This window comes from Loxodonta africana, chromosome 15, assembly GCF_030014295.1.
Source record: "Loxodonta africana isolate mLoxAfr1 chromosome 15, mLoxAfr1.hap2, whole genome shotgun sequence".
Taxonomy (NCBI): Eukaryota; Metazoa; Chordata; class Mammalia; order Proboscidea; family Elephantidae; genus Loxodonta; species Loxodonta africana.
The window spans coordinates 10,390,922-10,417,872 of NC_087356.1; the positions used below are offsets into that span (position 1 = coordinate 10,390,922).

The 26,951-nt window shown below is 37.4% G+C and overlaps 1 protein-coding gene across 2 annotated transcripts in view; it reads left to right on the top strand.

Moving 5' to 3' along the window:
• Positions 1–26,730, top strand: part of MRPS9 (mitochondrial ribosomal protein S9) — a 65,338-nt gene extending 38,608 nt beyond the window's left edge. Inside the window, exons 5-11 of one of the 2 annotated variants that reach the window (XM_003413609.4) lie at positions 3,818–3,897; positions 13,211–13,296; positions 14,128–14,203; positions 17,180–17,348; positions 18,184–18,292; positions 22,394–22,563; positions 25,560–26,709. In XM_003413609.4, the coding sequence (XP_003413657.2) occupies positions 3,818–3,897; positions 13,211–13,296; positions 14,128–14,203; positions 17,180–17,348; positions 18,184–18,292; positions 22,394–22,563; positions 25,560–25,651 (782 nt within the window). In that variant the 3' untranslated portion in view covers positions 25,652–26,709. Of the gene's footprint in view, positions 1–3,817; positions 3,898–13,210; positions 13,297–14,127; positions 14,204–17,179; positions 17,349–18,183; positions 18,293–22,393; positions 22,564–25,559 lie in introns of both variants that reach the window. The other variant, XM_064268576.1, reaches the window with a different exon arrangement.
• Positions 26,731–26,951: the final 221 nt, after the last annotated feature.

The following is a 26,951-nucleotide window of genomic DNA, read 5'->3' on the forward strand; positions in this document are numbered from 1 at the left end:
CAATAATGAGAGACTATTATCACATATCAGATTTGCAATTATAAATATTGTCAGCAAAAAATTAGAAACAATTTCAGTGTCCATCATAGGGTAGCTAAATAAACTGTCAGTCATACTATGGAATAATACACAGATGGTAAAAAGACTGAGAGAGAGCTAGGTGTATTAGCACAGGTAAGACATGTTGTTGGGTGGTAAAAAGACTGAGAGAGAGCTAGGTGTGTTAGCACAGGTAAGACATGTTGGGTGGTAAAAAGACTGAGAGAGAGCTAGGTGTATTAGCACAGGTAAGACATGTTGTTGGGTGGTAAAAAGACTGAGAGAGAGCTAGGTGTATTAGCACAGGTAAGACATGTTGTTGGGTGGAAAAGCAATGTAGTGTGTTATGTAAATGCAGTTTCATGCCATTGGTGTTTAAAAAAAATCTATATTTTACTTAGGTATTTATATGTAAATACACAGAGTCCAGAACAGTAAACTGTGAACTGATAACAATGGTTGCTTCTGGTGAGAGGATTGTAATATTTAATCTTTATAAGAAGAATGGATTACTTGTATAATTAAATTTCATTAAACAAAAAAAGAAGATAACTGAATGGGGGGAGGATGGAAAGCCCACTGTCAACAGCAACAAAAACTAAAATATCTACAACTAAAACTTGAAAAAAAAAAGTAACAGATTTGCACAGAAAAATCTAAAACATAGTTAAGGGTTATAAATAAAAATTTCAGTAGTTGGGCAAAAGATTCAGTGTTTCTGTATTGGAAGACTCAATACTGAAGAGTTACTACTCACAAAGTTCTTGGTAAATTTCATATAATTTCAAAGTTCTGACAGGGTTTTGGGAAGAAATGTGTCCAGTTTATTTGAAAGAGTGAATGTGTATGAAGCAGCAAGAAAGTTTAAAAAATACATGATAATGATGGCATTTACCCTACCACTTACTATAATACTTCTAAAAGCCCTGGTATTTAAAATGTTGGAAACGGTACGAGATAGGCAGACACCTAGACCCGTGGAACAGAATAGAGCATTCTGAATCAACATATGTTTATTTATGCCATTTTTTTTTTAATTCTAAGACAGTTTTTCAAATTTTAGCATCTTAGACAACATGCTGCATCTTACAACTAATGTAAACTCTGAGGAGTACCATAGTTTGACAGCTTTTTTTCTTTCTGTGTGGTATGTAAGTTATAGCACATGATGGTACATTGTAAAGACAGCTTGAGGGCAGTGTCTGACCTCCTGCTTCACAAGGGGAAAGGAGAATAAAGATCAACAGCCCAAGGCTGATTCCTGTGAGGCGGAGGTCAGACATGCACCCTGTCTCTGCCATTTTTGGTAATTCTGACATCAACCATCCCACCCCCAGTACTCTCTGTTAGGTTCAGTAATTCATTGCAGTGGCCACACAGAGCTCACAGACTATACTCAAAATGATGGGGTTTATTAGGAAATTAACGGTTACAATTCAGGCTCAAGAACACCTGGGATACCGTTCTTCCATCAGGATAGCCACTCCACAGCTGTGCCAGGCATGCCTCTCCCTTTCCCTCAGTCTCTGCCCAAAGGTACTCAGCTTTCTCTCTCCATGGGCCAGGAAGCCCACCACTCCCTCTCCTGCTGCCAGGTCTCTGCTGCTGGATCTCTCCTGCTGGTCTCTCCTTCCTTGGTGATGGGTGGGTTCCTCCCGTCTGTTCTGGTGTTGACCTCTTTAAGGCAAAACTGACCAGTCCTCTTGGTAGGCCACAGTTACCCTATCACACAGTCCCCTGGGTGGGAATTACAAGCCCATGGCTAGAAAGGCCACACATAAAGGCCACACCCTGTGGACATCGTCAGTCTGTGACATTTTAGATTCAGTAAAATCAAATATGTGTGTGTGTTTATATAAATTTAGCTCGGGAGATTCCTATCCCAGTAGTCACAGTTAATGAATTTTCAAAGGTGAATAAAAGTAGACACAACATAAAAGTGTTAACTAATGAACTGATCATTTGTGAAATGAGACCCAACTCAAATGTCCCTTCAAGCTTTATATAAGAGCCTTATCTCCATCCTTGACCTTGGTCTTTCTTTGTTACTGTCTTGCTGACCACCTTAACAGTACATTAAAATTGATTGCATACTGATGTTAATATTGGAAAATATGCAGGACTTCATGAAATCTGTGAAAATGTTGTAGAACTACTTAAGTCATGGACAAAGTCACTGGCAAATTAAGGATCTGGTTTTATTTTTCAAGCTAAACTCCCAATCAGATCTTTTTTTCGCTGTTTGTTACGAAGTTTTAGAATCTGTTTTAAGTGTGTTCACTTTAAGTGACCTGTATCTGTCATAGATGACCCTCAGGGAGGAAAGACATTCTGCATGCGTTACAGGTGGCATTTCAATAGGGGAAAGGGCATACTATTCAAAAAACTGTAATGGGGTGATGACTCTTTGCCGGACAAAATAATATTTACATCTCTTCCTCACAAAAATAAATTCCAGATAGATAAAGTACCTGCACATGAAAACATAAAAATTCCAGAAGAAAATATAGGGAAATAGTTTTGAAAGCCCAAAAGGCTTAGAGCGTGCATTATCAATGGGTGATATTGCCTCCAAGGGAGCGAAGATTGGTTCGTGGAAGGTGACAGAATCTTCGGTGTCACAAGGGTTTGTTGCCCTCACAGGACCACAGTACAGCGACAGATATCCTGTATATCTGTGGTATTAAAACTCCATTGGCCAGGGGCACAGGGGCGGGGGCATTTAGGGAAAAAAATGCCTAAAAACGCCCCTTAGTGGGGACAATAAAAAAAAAAAAAAAAAGTTTCAGAACACTGCCATAGAAGAACAGTGACAGATTTGACTTTATAAATATTTTGAACTTCCTGATGATGAAAGACACCATAAACAAAATTAAGACTAGTGACAACCTGGGAGAAAATAATTTACAACTTATTTAATGGACAAGGGAACATTCCGTTTATTATACAGGAGTTCCTAAAAATAGTTAACAGCCAAATAACCAAATAAGTTAAAGGACCTGAAGCTGGTGTTTGCTTTATTTACTGTGGTGACTCCATTTCTCCGACCATTTGGTGGTCGTGAGATGTCACTGACATCTGCACTTCAGAAGTAATTACACTTTTGGGGGGGCCCCATTTTTCTTCTGTTTTAGGAGGGTGACCTGAAGCCTCTGGGAAGTGTGTGGCCACAGGGTTGAGACAGATAATGTGGCATAAAAAAAATACGGTTTTTAATTTTTTTTCTTTGTCATGCCTGTTTTTACTATGTGTGTGTATTGTCTTTACAGCTGAATCTAATTTTTTGTTGTTGTTGTTGTTATTAAAGATGATTTTGGCTATTTCATATGCCTTTATTTAAAATGGAAACCCCGGAGGCATAGTGGTTAAGAGCTAAGGCTCCTAACCGAAAGGTCGGCAGTTCAAATCCACCAGGCGCTCCTTGGAAACCCTATGGGGTGGTTCTACTGTGTTCTATAGGGTTGCTATGAGTTGGAATCTACTAGATGGCAATGGGTTTGGTTTGGTTTAATTTTATTTAAAACAAATTGCAGGAATTTTCATGGTAAAATATTTGGGAATATTTTATTAAATATAAAGATTATTTTATGTTCATGGGTATAAATATGCTAAAGTAAGTATTAAAATTATGAATATTAATGATACTTGTTTTTTTGTTACTTTAAAAGTTCATCAGAATTGTAAATACGGCTTATAACTCTAATGAAACATAGCTGTTTAGTCTTTCCATATGCGTGTTTTATTTTTATTGACTTGTTTTCGTTTGGCTTTTTATTAGCAATCCAGTGGGGAGAAGATGGCCGTCCATTTCATTTCCTCTTTTATACTGGCAAACAGTCGTATTATTCATTAATGCATGTAAGTATGTTTCATTTATGATAAATAGCATGCACTGTAAGCTAAGTAACTAATTAGACTAGAGATTTTTCTCAAAAACATCAACGATTATTCAGTATTTTCGTAACGGACACAAATAAGGCTTCTAGAGGTAAGACAGTGTGTTGAAAGGCTTCATATATTATTAACATTTTGCTAAAGACAAACTGGAGTTTATGTCACAATGGTTTGTCCTTAAAATGCTTTTACTTAAAAATTGAAATCATGTTGGGAGATAGATGTCAACTCAATAGGCTTGCGTATATGTGCTTTCAGGGTAAGAAATGGGGCAGGGTAGAGGACAGACTATAGAGTGCTGCCAGGCGCAGCATTTACCCAAGGCATTTACCTTGGGAGAGGGTTGTATAGTTATCTGTACTTTGTTTTTGTTATTTATACACAATTTGTGTTTTTCATCAGTTAACGCAGTGTGTGAGTCTAGAATTTAGGCCCCCAAAAAACAACCTAAGAAATGATTTTATTACACTTTGACCCCCAACTGCATTTGAATATACCGCAAGCAGTTTTTCTTTTCAAAGCTGTGTTTGATAGTGTGCAGATTTGGGAGGGTCCCCCAGAATTATTATGGGGGGAGGGGAAAAGCTGGGTGCTAATATCCAGTTAAAAATGACAGAAGCCATTTTATTTTTAGACCACAATGTCAAGTTTTATTTCATTCTTTATGTAATGTTTTAAAGTTACAGAAATATTTATTGGGCTTCCCCCATCTGCGGTCAGGTATTGGGTGTTTAAATTCTGTGCAAACATTACTCTGCTTTTTTAGAATTATCTGGTGTTTATTTGTGCTCCACAAACCCAAAGGACAAAATCCCCACTTGTCAGGTACATTTATTTCTTGGGGAAGAAAAAAAAGGAAAACCTTTTCTTTTCTTTTTTTTTTTTTTTCCACTTTTTCTTGACCTTGGGCAAATGAGCTTCTTGCCCTGGCAGAAATGAAACGAATGATAAATGTGGAGTGTGTCTTTGCTGAGTAATGGAGCTGCGGCTCAGGCTTTCCACAGAGGTTTCTCCTGCGCGGCCTGAGGCTGCCCGAGGACCCCTGCTGTTCATTTAAATAGGTATGTCAAATCTGCCTCCAAACGCCGCTGGTTTGATCTGTGGTAATATTTGTGAAGGTTCCATATGGACTTGAGCCCCCTGCAGTGCTAAGAAATAATGTACAACGCTTCATGGTGCAGACGCAAATTTTCTCTGAAAAGGGATGCAGTGCTGCGTTTTAGCTGTCGGAGAGGATGATGGAGCTGACGCACTAGGCCTGTCAACTTGTTACACGGATGGGTTGCACGCAGCGAAGCTGTGGAAAATCTGTGCCTTTTAACTTTTCTACTTAATCACGGTTGTAGCATTGCCTTTAGACTGTACGCTACATTAATTCTCTTCCTGCCTTCTGCCTTTCATCCCCAGTTTCACAGAGAAAAGTAAAGCGTGCAGGTCTTGTCGAGGAGCCTTATCAAACAGCTGTCATCTGACAAGCCATTTGCATTTGTTTTGGCTGAAACTGAGCAACCCAAGGGCAAGATATGTTGTTGCACTCCATCATAATGAAGAAATTACACACTGGATAAGAGGCCTAACTTTATTTTTAGTTTGTTTATATATTTTAAGAGGTACTGTTCAAGAAACTGATCAGTTTCTCTGTAGATAAAATACGACCCTTCCTCTTGACTGAAGTATCAAATTATATCTAATTAATAAACATCCTTTTTTAAGTAGTATAGTTTTTGTTACATAGAAAAGAAACCCAGTAATTCCGGTTGCTTTATTGTGTTAAGTATCTTGACTCCACAGACAGTGTGGGGTTTAGCGTTTGTTTCATTGTTCCTCCGAGTAATTTACATGTATGAATTACAGATACTTTGGTTTAACTTCAGCATTATATTCAGATAATTAATAACCTTATATTTAAAAAAAATGCTTCTTATTGAATTTTGAAGTAATTATATGTAGTGAAAAACATAGGATAAGTGTTTTCCTGAATATGTGCCAATCACTTCAGTATCTGTATGGTAAATTTTATTAATTATAACTTTAGTCACACCAGCCTCATTTCCTAGATAATGCAAATCAGTATTATCCTAGATACTGTGACTCTGAAATAGTGACCAAATATCCACTATTCAACTTACAAAACTCGTTTAGTAGTTAAGTCTGGCATTGCATATAAAGTAAAACTATAAAACTTGAAAGTGCACTCTGTGTGTGTGTTCTCCTCTGTTCTGCCTTGTCTTGGTGGTGGTGATGGGGGCTCGGGACAGCATCCTACCCCCTATATGAGAGGATCATGACTGTGTTGCCAGTTCCCAGCGCAGCAAGGGAACTGGCCCCCTGAAGACTGTCCCAGTTTTAAATACTTGGAAGTGAATTGTTGATTTTACCCTTATTGTTTGCAGATATAATTTTCTTCCTATATGACATGGTAAAAAGACACTTAGACCAAACTCTGTTCATCCGTGTCGGTGACCATTTGTAATTGTATGAGGCTTGGCAGTCGTCGGCCAAGCTCTTTGACAAGAAAACAGATCTAGAGCATGTGTGCAGGTTGGCGAGGAGACTTCCCTGATGTTTGTTATTTATTAACCTTTCTTCTGTAATAATGTTAAATCTTTGTTTTAGTATTTAGTGACTATTTACATATTAAGCTTATAATATGCTTATTATAGCAACTAATAAAAGATAGTTCTGATGCAACTCACAGTTAACAGCTAAAAAGCCCGTGTCTAATGCTGTGGTGAATACAGTTTCCAGCTGAGCTGTATCTGGTCCATCCGGTTTTTGTGTAAAGGTGAGGAGGTTTGGGGGGGAAGATGAGGATGAGAAGAAAGGTACAGTTTACCCTTTCTGTCCAGAAGTGTAGTGTGATAGAAGAGTAGAAGGTGAAGGAAAATTTGCCAATTCAAGGAGTTCTCACACTTTTTAGATGTGTTACGTTCTAAAGGCTCATTAGCAGGTTAGTTGGGACTCCCGTTTTCTTATGGATGCCATGATGCGTATGTCTTTAGATTCTTGGGAAAGTCAGTAAAAACCCAATGTATTTTACAGTATAGCTAATATGATATGCAAACATAATGAAAAAAGTATAAAACAGCACTAACAAATATTTCTTAACAATAAAAAGTAGTTTTAATAGGAAGAAAGTAGAGACTTGAGTTTCTCATAGACTTTGAGTACTACAGAGGCGGCTCTGTGCTTGATGGCACTGGCTCATGTCTTTTTTTTTTTTTTTACTTCAAAATGGATGGCTTCCCCTTTCCTTCAAAGCTAAGTAATCAGTAGGACTTATATATTTTTTGGACATGATTTAGGGTTTCAGTTCAAATTTCAGAAGCAGAAGGACGAAATAGAGAAGGAGCGAAAGTTTTCAGAAAGAACTGAGCAAAAGCAGTCAGGAGAGAGAAGAATTTTGGAGGCGGCTGTATGTATCTGTGCAAGAAGGAAGATGATGCTACACACACAGTGCAATGACTGAGCCGTGAATAGCCTAGAGTTAGACCAGGGAGAAAAGCTGTGTGCAGTCAGTGGGGAGAAGAGAAGGGAGAAGCCAGAGGAGCGGTCTGACCTTTGGGTACACCAGCCTCCTGGCTACCCGTTGCCCACACCAGCTTGATCCTCTCCAGGACAGCCAAGCTGGTGGTGAGAGGAAGAGTGGATTGTATTCATGAGCAAGACATTTGTAGCCTAGGTTGTCACAGCTTGGTTTGCACAGGCCCTTTAATTTTAAGACGAATAATTGCTTCAGGGTTTACTTGTTTTATCAATAGATAGGTGTCTGAAAAACTCTTAAATTCACTCACTAAAAATGAGTTGAACATAACTTTAAACTCATTAAAGGAGATGATTATTCGACTCTGACGTGTGAGCCGTTTTATAAAATATGATTCATTACGTCAAAGCTTTTCCCAAAGTGCTTCCTGAGGAACACGGTATGAAATAGTCTTCAAAAAAGGGGCTGTGAAGTTTAGGTTTACTGCATAGTCCTAATACTGATAGACTCTAGTAAGGAGGCACTTGGCAGGATAAAAGCTCTGTGAAACCCTTCAGTAAAGACTCTTGTTGCTTTAATTCACTTCTGCTAAAACTTACTGGACCAGGGGACGCTTTCTACTCAATACCTTTAATATCCCCTGAAACTAGCGCTTGGGAAAGGCTGGAAAGAATACTGGAAACACTCTCTAGGTTGTAATTCCAGGCATTACTCATAGCAAATAACCAGATTTTCTCAAAGGAGGGGTTAATAAAGCCTCCTGAATTTTAGGATTAGGATCAGTCCAAACACTTTAAGCATTTATTAACGTTTTACATAAGCCTCCCCCCCAGTCTTTAAAATGAGGGTGGCTAAGCGTCTCTAAAAACCACACGGGGGATTTGGTGTCTTATAGAAGACTCATTTATATTTTAGGACTAGGCTATGAGTTGGAATCAACTTGACCACAGTCGGTTTGGTTTTTTAGTTTTTAATAGTAAACAACAGACTATTTCAATGGCGTATTCCTTTAGATCAAATTTATAACAAAAACAAAAATGTATAAAATAAAGGAATAACTAAATAACTAAAGTTATATACTTAAACTTTTTTGCTGAATTGAAAAAACAAGTTTAAAATATGAAAGAAAACCAAGTAATTCTAATCTTTATAACTTAGGTATAACCAAGGTTCATTTGCCCTTTGAAAGAAGCTCGTGACTTCCTTAGAAATTCTCCAGTTTATTTTAAATGACTTAAGTAACCTTCCAGTTCTTAGTGGATGAGAATAATAGCCCCAGGAGAAGTGCGTGGCTTCATTATATGAAGATTCCAGACTCCACAAGCAAGGTCCTAGGGACTGAGTATTAAAGAATCCTTACTTAGTTTAGGTGTTTTTAAATCCTCTTTGTGACCTTGTGAATATTTAAAGCTCTGGCAGGTAGTGCTCTTATCTCTGAAAATGGAATTAAAATAGTGACCCTTCTCACAGTGAGGTATTGTGAAATAACTACTTTACAGCTGTGTAAAGTGATTATTGTTAAAAAGCTACAGACTGGTGCTGAAATATATCTGCATGCTGTTTTAAGACTTTTCCTGACAGCAGGAGTTAATTCAGTAATTAATTCAGCAATAGAAATTGCTGTCCTAGAAGTATGTTTTAATATACATTTCCCTCACATAGGAATAATTACTATTGTATATCTTGTATGCTCCAAGTGTAACAATTAGGAAAATTAATTTTTTGAAAAACTGATTCAATCTATTATTGTTGTCTCTATGTTTTGATTTTAATCAGGTTACTTCTTTTGTAATGGTATAATTGGTATTTTAATATAGGATGGGGCTTTAATTTGAGTAGTAAAAATATATGGTACCTGAGTTATAAGAATTGCTGTGTAATTCTTTCTGGGTGTGTGCTTCCCCAAAGTACTTTTTTATATGTCCTATGGATGAGACCATTTCCTTTTTGTGTTGAATACCATTACATGATGTATAGACTGTGTAAGCATATTGTATTCACAGAGTGATAACAGGAGTCTACAGTAGAAGTATGTGACTTGGAACTTTGGATAGATAGCAGAAACCTGTCTTTAAGTTAATGATGAATGGATTGTTTTTATTTCATTAGGTTTTATGTATGTCAGTGGCCAAAAATAAAGATGATTGTTATTTATCATTGCATTTCTTTGAAATGAAATTGATTTTCTCTGATCCCTTTAACAAATACAAATTTTAACTTACTATTCTGTTACTGAACTATAGTATCTAAGATGATGAGTGCTATTATTGTGTTATTGTTTATTTTGTATATCAAAATGCAGTTGGCTTTTCCTATTCTCCTCTGCCATGAAATGTTACTTGTTTACCCTTTCCTAAAATTGGAATTTCCGTATGATTAATATACCCAAAACAGATTCCAGAAGGATACTAAAGATCATATTGCTCATGCTATTGGAAGGGTTTAGTTTAAGCATTTCCCTTCTGCAGCCAGAGCATCTGGTATGTTCAAATTAGGCACCTTCTAAATTTGACTCATACATTATGGAAACCTGATGACACGAGGGGTAGATAAGCTTGCTTTGATTTTATGAAATATTAATCATAGCTGTGATTAATGATTCAGCATTTCACATCTGGGTTATCGCTGTCATATTTGAAAATTACACTGTTAAATACAGTATATGAATGTAGTGTAGGTGGGGTCATACTAATTCTCTAGTGTCCCTAAAAAATTAAGTGGAAGCTTAACAATGTACGGAAAACTACCAGTGATAACGTGATGTTGACAGTTCCTGGCATATTTTATCCCCTCAAGGATTTTTTGATATAAATGAGTGCATACCTCTTTCGGGAGATGAAGCTATGGAATCCACTTTCCAGAGAACTGTTGTCTCCAACTAACTAAGTTAGAATCTCGACAGTGGTTTTACTATGTTGAAAAGAAAGAACAAATAGAATTGTTTAGGTTATTTGACTCTTGAATGTCATATCTCACCCTGCTATCATTTCTTAAACATACTAGAAGGCAGGCATTGTGCTAATACTTTATAGATATTTTCCTATTTAAAGACATGTATGGGCTGGCTTAATAAGTATTACCTAATTTGACGGATTCCAGCCATTACCTTGAAAGCATTTGTCTTAAATGAATAGGATTTACCATGTTTAACTTCTTATGAGCTATTTTCTCATATTCTAGTTATTTTACTTGCACGATTTAAAAATTATTATGGATCTAAATATAACACTAGAAGGTAATGACGTAGTGAAAAGTTTTTTTATTTTTTAATATAGACTTAAAGTAAAAATTGCTCAAAGGTTGGTGGAAAAGGATGGCGAATTTAGCAACCAAAAGTTGTCTTGAAACCTGTTCGTGATAACAGGCGAATTATTGTTACTGTCTCAGTTATTCTAGAAAATGAAATACAACCTTATAAGCAGGGAAGAATATTACCATTGTGGCTGTTCTCTTGGGTTCAAAATACCTTAAGTAGCCTTGAAAGACAGCATCTCTGACTTTTGTACTCTGAGAATCTCAAGATTCAGTACCAGGCCAACTGCGCACCTTATTCCGTTCCTTTCCCAGAGCACCCAATCTGGGTAGCAGCCTAGCTGGGGTTCCACTTGGGCAGTGAAATGCTGTCTGCACCGTGTCTGTCCACTTCGTACAAGTAGGGGAAGATTTATTTTGTAGGGTTCCGTTCTTCATCTTACTGGTTCATCTTGAGTACGGCCTTCTAGAAACAGAGATGCTGATATAATACTCAGTTGGTGTAATAATGCAGTATCTTAGTCTTTTAAAATGATTTAAAAGTACCCTAATCATAAATAAACCAGACTTGCCATTTCTTGGGAGACAAGTTGTAAAATTTTATTTTTTAATTGAATAATTTTTAACAGGAGTAGGTTCTGATACGGGGGATGGTTCACATTAGTTCTTGCTTTCTTTAGGGCAGTTTTGTTTTTCTTTTTTTAACGGTAAGATGTCTTCCTCCGCTGATGGCAGGTGATGGCTTTGTACCTTGGTTGTAGTTGTTACACTTAATGTGAACACTGAGGTGAATGAATTAATGTGTCCTGTTGCTGTTGTGTTGGACTGAACTCTCAGGGATTCTCAACCTTTAGTGTATGTCACTTGGAGGGATGCTTAGAACAGATTCCTGAGCCCTACCCCCAGAGGTTCCTTTTCAGAAAATTTGGTGTGGGGCCCAGAGTATACATTCCTGACCAGCTCTAGGCTTTCATGCTCTTCCTGCTGGTCTGGGGACAGCACCTTTAGAACGACTCAACTAGAGTGATTGATTCACTTTGAGCTTCAGATCCTTTTGGCCACCGTTAGAGTCTATATAGTTCACCCTCAGTTTTACAATTTCTCGTATTCAGTAAGTGCCACTTCTTTTTCTCTCTGCTTCTTTTCTTTCTTCTCTTCTGAAGCCATCAATTCTACCTCCCTTAGTGTAAAAAAAAAAAAAAAAAATTTTTTTAAGGTTCTTTTATGAGTCTCACCAGCCCAAAGAAATAATCTTCTACATGCGTATCTCACTGAGATGTCCTGACTCATTGAGTACAGTCTCAGCTTTCTCACCTACGTTTACGTTGTTGAAACTCAAAGGCTCAGTCTTCTCATCCTAAGCACCTTTTTTTCCTTTAGGAGGGAAATGGATTCCTGAAACACAGGGTTTATAGACTGAAAACACTAAAGCTCACGTACTGGTAAATACAAAGATGATGGGACACTTCTCCTGCTCTTAGAACAAAGTCTTTATCAGCAAGTTTATGATGTAATATGGCAGTCTAATCAGATCCAACAAGAAGTTGCCCCCCAAGCTTGCAATTATTAATAACTATTTGAGACATGGATTAGCATCTCCATCAGTAGCAAATTGTGTCTTCAGACATTAGCTAATGATCTTGGAAGCTGTCATGATTAGCCAGAAAAAAAATACCATTTATATCATCTTTAGCTCATCCTTTTAAAATTTCTATCCAGGGAATGTTTTATTAAGTTAATCAAGTTCAAATGGTGGTTATGTGCAAATTATAAGTGAATAAACATGCACGTATTGTGTATATGCGCTCCAAAAAAGTGAGTTTGCTCAGGCAAAAAAATGGGGAGATTGTCGTATTATTCTGCTTGCTGTAAACTCCTTTCCTGGAAAATGTCGCTTATTGATAAGCCTAACTACCCCTGTTGTTAGATTACTGCTGTTGACACGTTCTAACACAATGACAAACGTTCCCCTGCTTGCATTGCGGTTTAACAAGTGACATACATTCAGACAAATTATTAGAAAGTAAATTAATAGAAAGAAATTGAATAATGAAAAATAAACTTAAAACTTTTTAGGGTACAAGTTACGTGATGAGGACTTAAATATTACGTAAATAGTTCAGCTATAAATACCATAACCTTTATTGGTTAATTTTCCAGGTTTAACATGCATATTGCTATATAAGGTATGGTTTTTTAAGGAAAATATTTGGACCTGTTTGTTGAGCTCTAAGGTAAACAAGTAGTTACATAGTTTTTTTTTTTTTTTAATTAACCTCACTGAAGCGGAGTTGTAAAATTTTTATAGAGTTTATTTTTAAATCCGTTTAAGTGTGCTACTGTGTATGATAGTAAGTTCTCATTGATATTACTCTATTATCCTTTAGTTTGAATGAGAAATAGTATTATTAAAAAGCATTTTCAGTTTTATTTACTTTGTAGCTAAATGATCTGAGGCGGCCCCTTTAGAAATAAGAGAGATGTATTGCAGGTAGTGACGTACAGTCTTGTATTTTAGGATGTGTATTTTCTTTGCTGTAGGAAGCATATGGAAAGTTCCTAGACGCTGAAAAACGTCAAAATCAGTTGCAAGCCAAAGATCTACAGATGGAAAAAACTAAAACCAAGTAAGCTCTTTTTTTTTTGCAGTAAAATATTTGTAAAATTTGAACTAAAAACATGATACTTTTCATTAGTATTTTGTAGGTGTACAAGAAGTCTAAAATTTGTTCAGCATTAATCATTAAAGTTAGGGTTCAAAATAATAGGTATTTTTTATTTGGGAGGGAGCAAGTGTTGAAGTTATTTTTTTTTCTTCATCCTATATTTATGTATTAAATGAATATTCAGTTACTCTATTTGAATATGGTTTCCACAGAATTTTTATATGTATAACTGCACATTTGCTTAGCATTTGCAAGCTTTAATATTTTTGGAATTTCACTGTTTGGCTTCCGTTTGGCAATGATCAATCAGATCCATCACCCTAAGCAACCAGCTTTAAATTTTGGTGGTGTTCACGTTTTTCTTCTTGTGCAAAAATCACAAACCTTTGAGCTCACCTTGTTTGAAGTGTAAATACTGCCTTTAGCCCTTTATGTGGAGTGTACTACTGCTTCAGTTCACTGACAGGCTAACCTTGTGTCCATAACATCTCTTTGAGCTAAATTATGGAACATTTTTAGGAAATTGGGTGGGTTTTAATATCGAATGAGTTCCACAATGGCATATTTAACTCTTCAGACAAGATATTTGCTAAGCTGGATTTGTTTTCTAAAGTAGACTGAAGAGATGGAGTAGCGTCTCACAAAGATGAGTTTCTGTGGATTAAATGGTACTTTTATACTTTATATAAGTGTGTTTTCAAATCATGAATTGCTACTCTTTGTGGGATCTTTTGTGATATAACTCTAATTGCATGGTTAATTAAAAAGAGAATATATGTGATATTTTAACAGAGACCCGATTGTCAGCAGATGGCTGATTAAGGAGGAGCTAGAAGGAATGTTAGCGGAAAAACTGTCAGATCGAGATGTGAGTAATTAATCTTTTTAATTTAAGGGGACCTGTGCCATAAGAATACAGACAGTTGGTGTATTTAGGGTCCTGATAGTGATGTTCCTCAGAGGCAGGTGTTCCTAAGACAATTTTCCCTTTTAAAAAAAAAAAGATTTATCCTTGCCTTGATTTCCGCCATGGGAGGACCTTACCTCTGGTCCGGAAAGTGACGTGCCTATTCCCCAGACACGCCTTTTATAAGTGCTCTCGTGTCCTCTGCCAGTTGTTTCAGGGGAGTGCAGCAGATGTCTCCTTTCATCTCCTTCAGTAAAGCGTGTAGCTAATTTTATAAGCTAATGATCAGTCTAAGGAGCTGTTACAGGTTAAGGAGAAAAGGGATGAGGCACTTGGGTTACCATCCTGCGATTTGCTGCTTCCTGGCTTACCTCGTGTGCGTATCTGTAAGGTCATTGTTTTTCATCTTGGGATCTGCAAAGCCACCTGTATCAGAATCACTTGGAATGTTGATGGCAAAATGCCATTTCCTAAGCTTCTCCGAAGACCTAGCTGAGAATCTCTAGGAATTCTAGATACACTTTACCAAGCTTTCCAGGTGACTCTTACCCGTGAGTCTGTGACCCCCTGCTTTAGGTCTTAATTGTATTCCTGTTTTGTTAAATGTTCTAATATATCCCAGTATTATCAGAGGAAACTTGAGGTTTTAAATATCTTGATGTTCTAAATTTAGGTTACTTTCTGGAAGATTTGAGTGTAGATACAGTTTCCTAAATCGTTCCAAGCTTGCTTCTTCCATAGCAGTGGCTAACGTTGTTAGTACCTTGTCACCATGTAGGTGTTAAGTCATGCTTTTTCTTATTTAACATATTGGAGAAATGAATGATTTAGAAAAATTACACTTTGCTTAATCAAGGTATCAGGCATTTGATTAGCAGTAGATCCACAGTTAATTTCAAATAGCCTTGCTGCCAAGTCAGTGTCACTGCACTTGGATCTAACTGAAAAGTCTCTTCCCTTCTTCACTGGAAGCATCATTTCATTGTTTCCTCTTTTCTGGCTGCTTTGATCCTCATAATACAGGTATCTATTTGCACTTGGGAAGCATCTCAGGGAATTCAATACAGGTGTGAAGCTTTGAAAACAAAACATATATAAGATAATCTTCTGTACTTTTTGGGGTATTGGATATCAGAAGAAATGCTGAAGCTTATTATGGCGAGGATTAAGATGGAATGCAAGGGTGATCAGTGACTTCTTAAGCCTAGTTCACAAGCAAGGCTAGGAGTTACTGACCCCTTTGTAGGCTACAGGGGGTAGTTGTAGAGAGTGTGGGAGACAGGATTGAGAAAACAGCTGAGAACAAAGGAGACGGGCCTGTAGCTGGGAGGGAAGGTGAGAACGGAGCTATGTCAGGCCAGTGCATTAGGCAGTAAGCATTTCACCCTTACTTAGAAAATTACCTTTTATTTTATTGTAGCATCACAGGAAGTTGTATTTGAAGCAGTCTTTTTCATTTTAATCTTTGGTAGGATTTTTTTATATTTCAAAATTTCCCCCCCACGCCACAGGCCCAGGTCGGAGGGAGAGCTGGTGGCAGCCAGTCTTGTGTTTCATGTGTTGTTTTTTTTTTTAATAATATTTTATTGTGTTTTAGGTGAAAGTTGACACAGCAAATTAGGTTCCTCTTTAGCAGTTTTTATACAGATTGTTCCATGTCATTGGTTACAACTTTCACAATGTGCCAGCATTCTCATTATTTCCATTCTGTTCATTCAGTTTCCATTGATCTAGCTTGCCTTCCCTTTGCTGCCTTCTCATCTTTGTTTTTGGGTAAATGTTGACTGTTTGGTCTCATATACCTGATTGTTTAAGGGACACATTTCTCACAAGTGATATTGTTTATTTTACAAGCCAGTGGATTATTTGGCTAAAAGATGACCTCCACAAGTGGCTTCAGTGCCAAGCTCAAAGGGCATCTTAGGGCAGTAGTCTCAGGGCTTCCTCTAGTCTCTATCAGTCCAGTAGGTCTGGCCTTTTTTAGGAATTTGAGCTTTGTTCTGTATTTTTCTCCTATTCTATTCCGGACCTTCTATTGTGTCCCTGGTCAGAATGGTCAGTGGTGGTAGCCAGGCACTATATATTTCACGTTATTAATGGCACATGTTCACTACAAAGGCAGTGGTGACAAAGAAGAGCATGGTTTTTAGGGTTGGCAGAAACATAAATAAGGGTTTCACAATCCATGTTAACTAGGGATCTCAAGTATTAGTTGTTGCCTTCTGCATAAACACTTCAGGATGATTACTCTGGCTTCTAATTTTAAGGGGTTAATACCAAGTTGTTTACTTTCTAATCACATGTTCAAGAACTATTAAAAAAAAATGCACAGAGTAGCAAGGATAATTTATTTCAAGAGGTTGCCCTTTAAGTCAAGTGTCTCTTGAATTTTTAAATAGCTTGATTGTTCGGTTTTAAAGGAAATCATAAACATTAAAGTAACACAGCTTGAACAGCCAAAGATATATTTGCCAAATGTATTATGAAATATAATTTAAGAGGCACATTTTCTCAAAATCAAACTATTTCCATTTCACTATACATAAGTTACTGGAAATTATTTTTAGAGCTCCTTGATACAGTTCTAATACGAGAGTGGAAATTATACTTTGTGATCATCTAAATATTTTTTTAATGAATTTACATCTTAATTCCATATAACCATAATACAGAGGAATACAGAGAAATTGATTTTTTTTTTTCCCCCTTGAATGATAGATGTCTTTGTTCCTTGCAAGAAAAGATTTCATACTAAAGACACGCAGGGCAAGTGGTGGGTCCGCACGCTGTTCTAAAGCAGCGTGAGGATGCGGAAGTGTCATCCTGTCAAAATGCATCAAGAGAGGCAACACTGGAAAGATCAAGTGTATAAAAATAGAAAAAACTTAGCAAATGCAATTACACTTGCATCTTCTAATGAATTTTTATTGTCTCCAGTACACGCGCTTCATCCAGCTGGTAGAGAGGTTTTCGACACTGCAGTGCGGTGCTGCCGAAGAAGAGTTTCTGCGCAGGTTTCGCAGAAGTGTAACCATTCAATCCAAAAAGCAGCTGACTGAGCGTCTGCAATATGACGAGCAGGGAAGGGCCTTCAGCACGAGCGAAGGTAACGGCGTTCTGTGCAGAGAGAATAAATGCAGTCGAGTTTGAGGAACTACAGGCATGTTTATTTGCTGTTGTTCCCTGGGATTCGTTCGAATTTGTTTGTTCGTTTGCTTATTTTTGCCACCGTTCCCTTGGATTTCCTCATTTTTACTATTCTCTTGAAGTTTTTAAACACTGAACCTTACAGTGGCCCTGGAAAAAATGTGGGTACATACCTGTATGAACATTCTAACACTTTATTTTCACGTTTATAGTAAATCTTATTATTTTCACATTTTCAACTGATAGAATCAATAAATGCTTATAATAAAAGGTTCTTCTATAAAGTGAAGGTGGACAGTGCTTGTCAGATGTTAAAACCGTGGAACGTGTAAAAACCTTTCAGGTCATCAGCTCAGATTTTCCTTACACAGAGACATTTGATGTGGTGTAACTTGTAAGAATTGCCCTCCTGAATGACGTACCTGTGACTCTTAAAAAGTTTAACAGCATTTCTTTATCATTTTCAACTGTCTCTGTTTACTTATCATACTGTTCATATATATATCTTAATCATTATAATCATCTTGGCTACAAAAGAAGACGACCACGTAAATGTTTTTAAAGTAAATGTAAATAAATATGAATTACTTTGTTGGTTATTGAACCTAATTTAAAATCACGTGAATATCCCTAAAATGGAACTGAAGAGTAAAATCACGTCTTAACAAGGTTTATTACATCTATTATGGTAGTTTGCCTGTTTTTGTTTAACTCGTGATAGTTATAGAACTTTGATGTTGTTATTCTAGAAAAAAATGATAATTTTTAGGAATTTCATATTAAATTTTTTAAAGGTAAAAGAAAGAGTGCAAAAGCAGAAGTCGTTGTTTATGAACATGGAAATGGAAAAATCAAAGTCAACGGAGTTGATCATTTGCTTTACTTTCCAGTGACACAGGACAGGTTAGTTCTGATTTTTGCTTTTGCTTTTCATTTTTAAAGAAAATATACTTTATCATACATAATGCTCAATTAAAAAGTCTTGTGATTTTTTTTCATTGTATTTATCTGAATGATTATTTCTTTTTACCAATGTAATTTATCAAACTAGAGAGAGAGAAAGTATCTGTTTTTTTTACCTACTTTTCCAGATTTTTCATTTAAAAATTTCTAGGTAAAGCTACCGGCAGCGAGAGCAAAGAAGCCTCCTGTTTATGGGTTAAAATTTGCATAGTTTCCAGTGCCAAATATGGCAGTTTTTTTTTTTTAAAAAAACTTTGTATCCAGCGAGGAAATAGACAGTAAACATAAATATGTATTACAGTTTTCCTAATCCTCCAGTATGTTCATCTTAGATCCCTATGTGAGTTGCTGAGGAGTTATTATTTTTCTGTTAAGTAGCTCCTTCTTTCCTAATTCTTCTCCTGTTGCCTACAAGTGGCATGGTTTTGAAGGTCAAAAAACTAAAGCTCTCATCCTTATGCTTATATAAGGAAAAGAGAACCTTTCTAAGGTAATGTAAGCTTCTGGACAGAATAATTACTTCATGAAATATATATTTATTTTGTTTGTATAACTGTGTCAAGTCGTAGCCCACTTTAACTCCATTTAATATAAATTAAATTAATTCTGTCATCATCCTAAGAGGAAAGGGGATGGAAGAAGCTCTTATTTTCTTTATTAAAAGCCAGAGAGCAACCCATATCAGAGACTGTAACTTCAACATTTAGAACTGTTGGGAGCAATGGCACTTGACCTATTGTCTGTTAATTTGTTTTAATATACAACTCCTGATGACTTAACAGTAAGTCTTAACTATGGCTAGATCTCACAATTAAATTATATCCTTAGGTCTTATTCTTTTATTTGGATACAGCAAATGTTTACTAAGAATATTATATGTGCCTGATCTTACTCCAGGCATTATGAGCATATCAGAGCTGTTTAAGATATGATGCCCATTCTCAAGAAACTTCCTGTCCAGTTGGAAAGTCCAGTTGTAGGGCTTTAGGGCAACTATTCCAGCCCTGGACTGGCCTTTCCTCTTGCAGGAACAGCTCAGGAGCTTTCAGATTTAGCAGTGAAGTTACCATTGACCAGTAGGAAAACTACTGAACGAAGAATCAAGTGACCTTGGTTCTGTTTCTTAGCTGTGGGACTTTAGGCAAGGTGCTTAAAAGTTACTTTCCTAATTGGTGGGGGAGTTGAACTAAATCTCTAAGATGCTTACCTCATAGTCAATTGAACTGCTTACTTACCTTTCAGAATGTAGGCTGTTTCTAGACAAATATAACAAACAGGTCATTGGGAATGTTGACTATGCTGCCTTCCCAGAGTCATCAGAAATTTTTTATACAACAAGCATATATTGCCATGTGCCTGCTACTATGGGGGTACAAAGCTTAATACCCTTCTGATTGGGAAAGGCCAGTCAACCAGTAAACCAACTCTTAACTGATCATTTGTACAAAAGTAATGAGATCCCTTGCACAGCCATAACCCTGTGATAGAAAAGACAAGATTAGCATTTTAAGCAATTGTTATAAGGTGCTGTCAATTCCAACTCATAGCAACCCTCTGTACAACAGAACGAAACACTGCCCATTCCTGCACCATCCTTACAATCGTTGCTATGTTTGAGCCCATTGTTTTAGTCACTGTGTCAGTCCATCTTGTCAAGGGTCTTCCGCTCTTTCTCTGACCCTCTGCTTTACCAACCATGATGTCCTTCTCCAGGGACTGGTCCCTCCTGATAATATGTCCTGAGTATATGAGACCAAAAGCCTTGCCATCCTCACTTCTAAGGAGCATTCTGGCTGTACTTCTTTCAAGTCAGATTTATTCCTTCTGGCAGTCCATGGTATATTCGATATTCTTTACCAACACCATAATTCAAAGGCATCAGTTCTTCTTTGGTCTTCCTTATTCATTGTCCAGCTTTTGCATGCACATTTTAAGCAATTAGAGAAGAATAAATGAGAGGATGTAATTATGTATTAAATTACATGCTATAGAATTGGTGCTATAGAAGTGGAGTTCAGGGAGGATATGAATGAGGAAGTCATTTTTTTATTTTATATTTTTCAAAATAGTTTTGATTCATATAACAAAGAACAAAATAAATTTGGTTCTTTTAATTCAAAATTCATCTTAGATTCCTGAGAGGAGAGATGAATTGTGAAATATTTTTGTGCCATGTAATTATTCTTGCACAAACTAGTTTGCAGTCCAGATTAATTAAAGTTGATAGCTGTGTAATGACCATTTCAGTTGATATCTTTTGCATATATATTTTTTAATCTAGTTACAATTTTAGTACTGTGCAAGAGTTTTCCAACACCTTTCCTGCTGTCCAGAATGTTTTTAATGGTTCTTTCTTCCATTGGCCACTCTGTCTCCATTACTGTGACATATTTTTAGTAATTAAATTATAAAATCTATTTTCGTTTGTTTGTTTTAGCCTAAGTTTCTTTACTTATATAACCATGTTAAACATAGGGAATCATAAAAATTAGAAATTAAGACAGATAAGCACTTAAGCTGTCAAACAAATGGTTGTTCAGAAGCCTCTCAGTCACTTCTCTCGTTATCATAACCCACTTAACTATGTGTTACGAATGCCTGTAGATTCTGTCTTTTCTGATTTCTCACTGGAAAAATGAAATGATGGGATTAGATTATGAGTCTCTAAATTTTTCTTTATGCATTATAATATGGCTATTGCCACTATACTAACTTTATAACTTATTGCTATTTTTTATTTCCTTACTTTGAAGCATTTGCCTAAAAATGCAACATAGATTTATATACTATCATACTACTGCTCGTGTGGCTGTAGGAATTGTTTCACTTCTATATAGTTTTGTGACAAGTTCCAACCAGCTCTGCCCTTGGAGGCCCTCTGTCTGATCTGGTGTGATCATTTGCCAGTGCGGTGTGAAGAGTAGCACCGGAATGTGCTGTCCTTATCCGTCCTCACTATAAATGATAAGCTTTATTTGGGATCTAGAAAGCTACAGTGTCAGTCAAAGCAAGCAAATAAAATAAAAATTGACTTTTCTAAATAAAAATTCAGCGGCAATGTTAGGACAAAATAGCAGAATCAAAGTACATGACAGAGGTGGCTGTGAGCATTGTATCTGGCACGTAGATGGTGTTCAGTAAATATTAAATTGAGCTGAAGAAGGTCTAGGGTCGTGTTTTGTCTGATTCTCTGATGCCTGCCCAGAACCACATGGGTACTCACTGACTGCTGAGTGAAGCAAATCTCACTTGGGTTGTGCAGTTTGGCATTTGCCATCAGGGAGGTAACAACACTCTGCAATTTAGAGATTTATAATAGGAATGTGTGTTCCAGTGAGGGTGGGGGAGTTGAATGTGGTTTTAGAAACTTTAAACGCCAACCACATCAAAATGAGCATCATACATCGTGCAGGTACATCATAGTAGACTTTATTTAGTGAATCCAAATGACATTTGATAACTGCTTGGGAACACCTGGAAACCCTGGTGGCGTAGTGGTTAAGTGCTACAGCTCCTAACCAAAAAAGTCAGCAGTTCAAATCCACCAGGCGCTCCTTGGAAACTCTATGGGGCAGTTCTACTCTGTCCAGTAGGGTTGCTAAGAGTCAAAATCGACTTGACAGCCACGTGTTAGGTTTTTTTCTTTTGGGGGGTGGGGGACACCTATTAATACTGTATCTGTCATTGAATCCAGAGAGGTTAGATTCAGTTTATTAATGTAGTCTAACAAATGTAAGATTTCTTTATGTTATTTTCAAGCCTTGCTATGTTCTCATGAGATAAAGGGAATCAGCAAACAGTAAGATAAAGTGTACCACTCTACCTGAGTAAAAGGAACAAACCTTAAGACTCTGAGTGAAGCATTCTGAGTATCAGTAATACCAGTGTTCCTATATCCGGGTTTAATGGATTGATCAGGAAGCATGAAAGGTGTAACGGTGACATGCATAATATGGTTTTTATAAACATTCACAATGTCAACAGCTTGTAAAGTCATGCATCTTTGTAGTAAACCTGACTGTTTGCTTGTGATGTGCTTAGAGAACAGTTGATGTTCCCTTTTCACTTCCTTGACCGCCTTGGAAAGCATGATGTGAACTGCACAGTCTCGGGGGGCGGGAGATCAGCGCAGGCTGGAGCCATACGCTTGGCGACTGCAAGAGCCCTGTGCAGTTTTGTCACGGAGGACGAGGTCGAATGGATGCGGCAAGGTAGGAGTCTAAGTTGGGAAGGTGTGATTGTCCTGATATTATCTGTCAGTGTATCTGATTGTACTGTGCCATCACATAGCAACCCTATAGGGCAGGATAGAACTGCCCCATAGGCTTTCTGAGGCTATAATCTTTATAGGAGCAGATCGCCAGGTCTTTTCTTCTGCAGAGCTGCTGGTGGGTTCAAACAGCCCACCATTCAGTTGGCAGCTGAGCGCTTAACTGTGTACCACCAGGGTTTCTTCTTGTATGAGTCATCTGAAACTAGTGAGAAAATCTTTAGTTAAGAATTTAGTATTTCGGTTTTCTGGCACCTGTTCATGCCCAAGAACTGCAGCAGTACCTTTCAGCTTTGTTTTCCACGGAGTCAACTTGAATTAGAAAAAGCAAAGGGGATGGAATGGGCGCTCCCAGCGATGGTTGTTTTCACCCTGCTGAAATGCTCAGCCCAGAGGTTTGGGAAAGTTTATTTTGGTTTTAAGGTATAACCTTCCATCCAATTAGCAAGGAGCCCTGTGGTGCAGTGGTTAAGAGTTCAGCAGCTAACCAGAAGGTCAGCAGTTTGAATCCACCAGCCGCTCCTTGGAAACTGTGCGACAGTTCTGCCGTGTCCTGAAGGGTTGCTATGGGTCAGAATCAACTCAATAATGGGTAGTTTAGTAAACACTTCACTCTGTTGTGTTTAACAGATAAATTAGTTGTTTCTATTTTGTCATAGATAATTTTTAATAATTATTTGATTTACTGATAAAGCTATTAAAGTATTTCCACAATTCTCAGAAATTTTCAAATTGTATTTTTTTTACTCCATTCTGTTTGACTCTATCACCTCGTTATGAATACAAGATTTCCCGCACAGTGTGACAAAGAATATGCAATCTCTTCATTAGGGCGCTGCTTTAAAATTTATAATAAATCAGGATTCTAGCAGAAAGTTACCTTTGCAGTCTTTATGAGGGGAGGAAGAGCTGTGTGTGCTGCTAAACAGCCCTGTGAGCCTGGATGCATCACTTAGCACCTCTGGGTCTGTGTTTCCTCTCTGGGCAAGTAAGAGAGATGGAGCAGATGATCTCTGTGATGCCTCCTGGCGCTCACCTCTGGGATTCCAGCACTGTGGGAGAAGTAAGTGCTGCCTATTGTTTAGCCTAGTTAATTTTTTAAACCTCTTAAAATCCATTTGCATATCAACAATTCACCATTATGTGTGATTCATATCTAGTCATTAAAATAAATTGATAGGACCTTAACAGTTTGCTAGTTTGAGCTACTGTGCATAACTGAAAGTAATAAGGCATTATTATGTATAATTTAAACCAGAATTTAGACAGGTCATGTCTGCATTTTGTCCAAAATATTGTTGCTTTATTCTGTACTCTACAAGTAGCTCCGTAGGCTATACGTGTCTGAAGTTTTCATTTGCTACATGTCCATCAATAGATCCGTAGTAAAATACCTAAGCCTTGCATAAAATGAAATTAAGTGCTGTTAGAAGAGAAAAAAAGATAATGAAAAGATGCAGTTTACTTACATTTTTATAAAAGCAATTTAAGAGTTTTCTGATTACTGGTATTCCTGGAAATCTGTGGTCTTTCTAATATACTGGGACTCTTCTGTTTGGGTCATGTGCTAAGAATAACTTGTTAATTGGCTACAAATCATAATTGTTCCTGATGATTAAGAGAGTGGAAGCTTCCAGTTTAAACTGAATTTATTCTTCTAGAATAAACTACTTGTGTTAAAAACACAACTCAAAAAATTATTTTTTAGATTCTGAAACAAAATACCAAGGAATTTTATTATCATGCAAATTAAAATAGTAAAACAGTTTCTTTTCTCAAATATGCTTGACAGATCATTTTATGAGTGTGTGTATATTTGTCTATATGTTTAATATGTATCTGTGTACAGTCAGTTCTTGTTATTCATGGTAGTTAAGTTCTGTAAAGTCACCATGAACACTGAGTACTGGATACTGAATCATTGTTGCTAGGGGAAATACAGGGTTAGGCTCTTGTAAGCCTCTGGTCACAACATTTTTGTCAACCAGTCAATGCATAACCCTGTTTTATGTGTGTTTCTGTTTAAAGACACCTTATTTAGTATATACATTAACTCAGGAACGTTGATCTCACAGCCAGCAGCACTATGACTCATGCCTGAACAAAGCTTATCTAACACATGAATTTCTCCGTAAGGTACATCACAACCTTCTTGCACTTAGGTACCCTAGGCAGCACTTCAGCACTATGCTTGGGGGCCATTTTAAACAGTGAAGTCACCAATAAAAACCACAAAAATGCAAAAACATGGCATAAAATAGACCGTGAAAAGGATACTTATTTACCGTATGAAAGCTCAAACAAGAAGGCAGAGCATTGCCTTGTTCACCCTCAGCTGGGAATGTGCTCGTTGGCTGACTCAAATTTTTCACCATTTTCTGTGTGTCTGTGAATGACCACCAAGTGCCACGAGTATTATTTTGGGGTTACAAATAAATTTTGGTGAGTAGACAAGTTAGCAAATATGGAATCCACAAATAATGAGGATTAGCTATACTTCCTCAGACTTCACCATAGAGTGTTAAGGTTTTCTCTTCTACTTCTTGTCTCCATTAAAATGTCTGTGCCTACAATACTCAGCATGCGGGACAAGTTCCATTGCAATGAACAGTGACTGTCCACACGAGAGCAGCTTGATCTTAAGTGGACCAAATTTAAAAACCAAAAAAGGAGTCATAGTTTTTGTAAGATAAGGAGAGCAGACAATAATGTAGCCGTTGTTCATCTCAGAAATTGGAAAAATATCCTGATAAGAATGAAAGTAGACTGCTGTCATGCGTTTTATACCAGGCTGATAAGTTACTACGCTAGGTCTGGGTGTTCTTGAGTTTTTTTCTCTGACAGCAGTGCGAATAATCTTAGGCAGTTCACCAACTTTCCTGCTAGGCAAAATGCATTTTTCATGGTTCATAAATGTTTCTCTTTTTTATGATACAGCTGGGCTGCTTACTACAGATCCACGTGTCAGAGAACGGAAGAAGCCAGGGCAAGAGGGAGCCCGCAGGAAGTTCACGTGGAAAAAGCGCTAAGTGTTTTTTCACAGGAAAGGAAACGATAAGCTGTCTGTGTGGCCTGGCATGCGGCAGACACACAGCACGCATTTGTTGGCCAACGTGAGGGCAACACCATCAGATGGTTTTTTGAATTGTGAGATGATTTATTTTTAAATGCTACTTTGTCAAGATTACCTTAAATAATAATAATAATAAAATTTAGAAATGGTTTAGCTTCATTCTTCTTTATTTTGTAAACTTTTGCAGAAGATAAAAACATAATTCGTAGTGTCTTGGCATATTGGGCCTAAAAGGAACATGCAGCAAAACCTAATCAAGTTACCTCATTCAGCAGGTGAGAAGGCTCAGCCCCTCAAAGATAAGCAAACTACCAGAGCCATGTTGCTAACTCAGTGGTAGAACTGGACTGGAACTCGCTTCTCCTGGTTCCCGTATGGCGATTGTTACATCAGATTTTCAGAATTGAGAAGGGAGGGTGCTTGTTCAGGAGAATGGACTCAGTCGAGTGTCATAGCCAAGTGTTAAATTAAGGAGTTTGCTGGAGGACTCCTAAGGTCCCTTCAACTAAGAATCTTTGACATTTTAACTTTCATGCAATTTTGTAATAGATTTTTGAAGAGAAAAATGATAGAGACTGGGGTACTATAAATCCATTCAGTTGTTTTTAGTTAAGTAAAAATATGCTTCAGGAATTAGACCCTTAGTGCTTAATTTTCCTTTACCTAGAGAGTTCTAGACTACTGATTTCATAATTTGTTTTTTTAAAAAAACTTGGTTAAATTCTTAAATATTCCTGTTCACATCAAATCCTTACACAGTAAATAAATATGGTAATGAGAAATGGCAGTACGTATCCTCCATAGCACCCAGTGCATTTTTATCTCATGAGACGTCGTCTTAGACAGTGATTTCTGTGGTTTCTTCTGTGTAGCATTCTCTAGTAAAATCACCTGTGAGGGCTTTTGGTCGGAACGTTAACTTCTCTGTAGGAGCATACTTTTCACCACTGATGAGGGCAGTGAAAAACGTTTTTTTCTTGTGTGGGTATCCTGAGGGAGCACGTGTAGGGTGTGTGGGGCTATTAGCATTTATTGAGCTCTTGCCATATCTGGGTTCTCCTGGGGAAGTCTGATGAAGAGAGGAATGGAAGGAGGAGGGGAGTGCAGCTGGAAGCAGCAATGAGAAGGAGAGGAGGAAGAAAAGTGTAGGCCGTGTTCAGGAAACAGCACCCCGGCAGGCTGGGGTGTCACCAGTGAGGGGAGAGTGTGGTGTGGAGACCGGCTGGGAAAGGTGGTGGCCAAGGCCGATTTGTAGA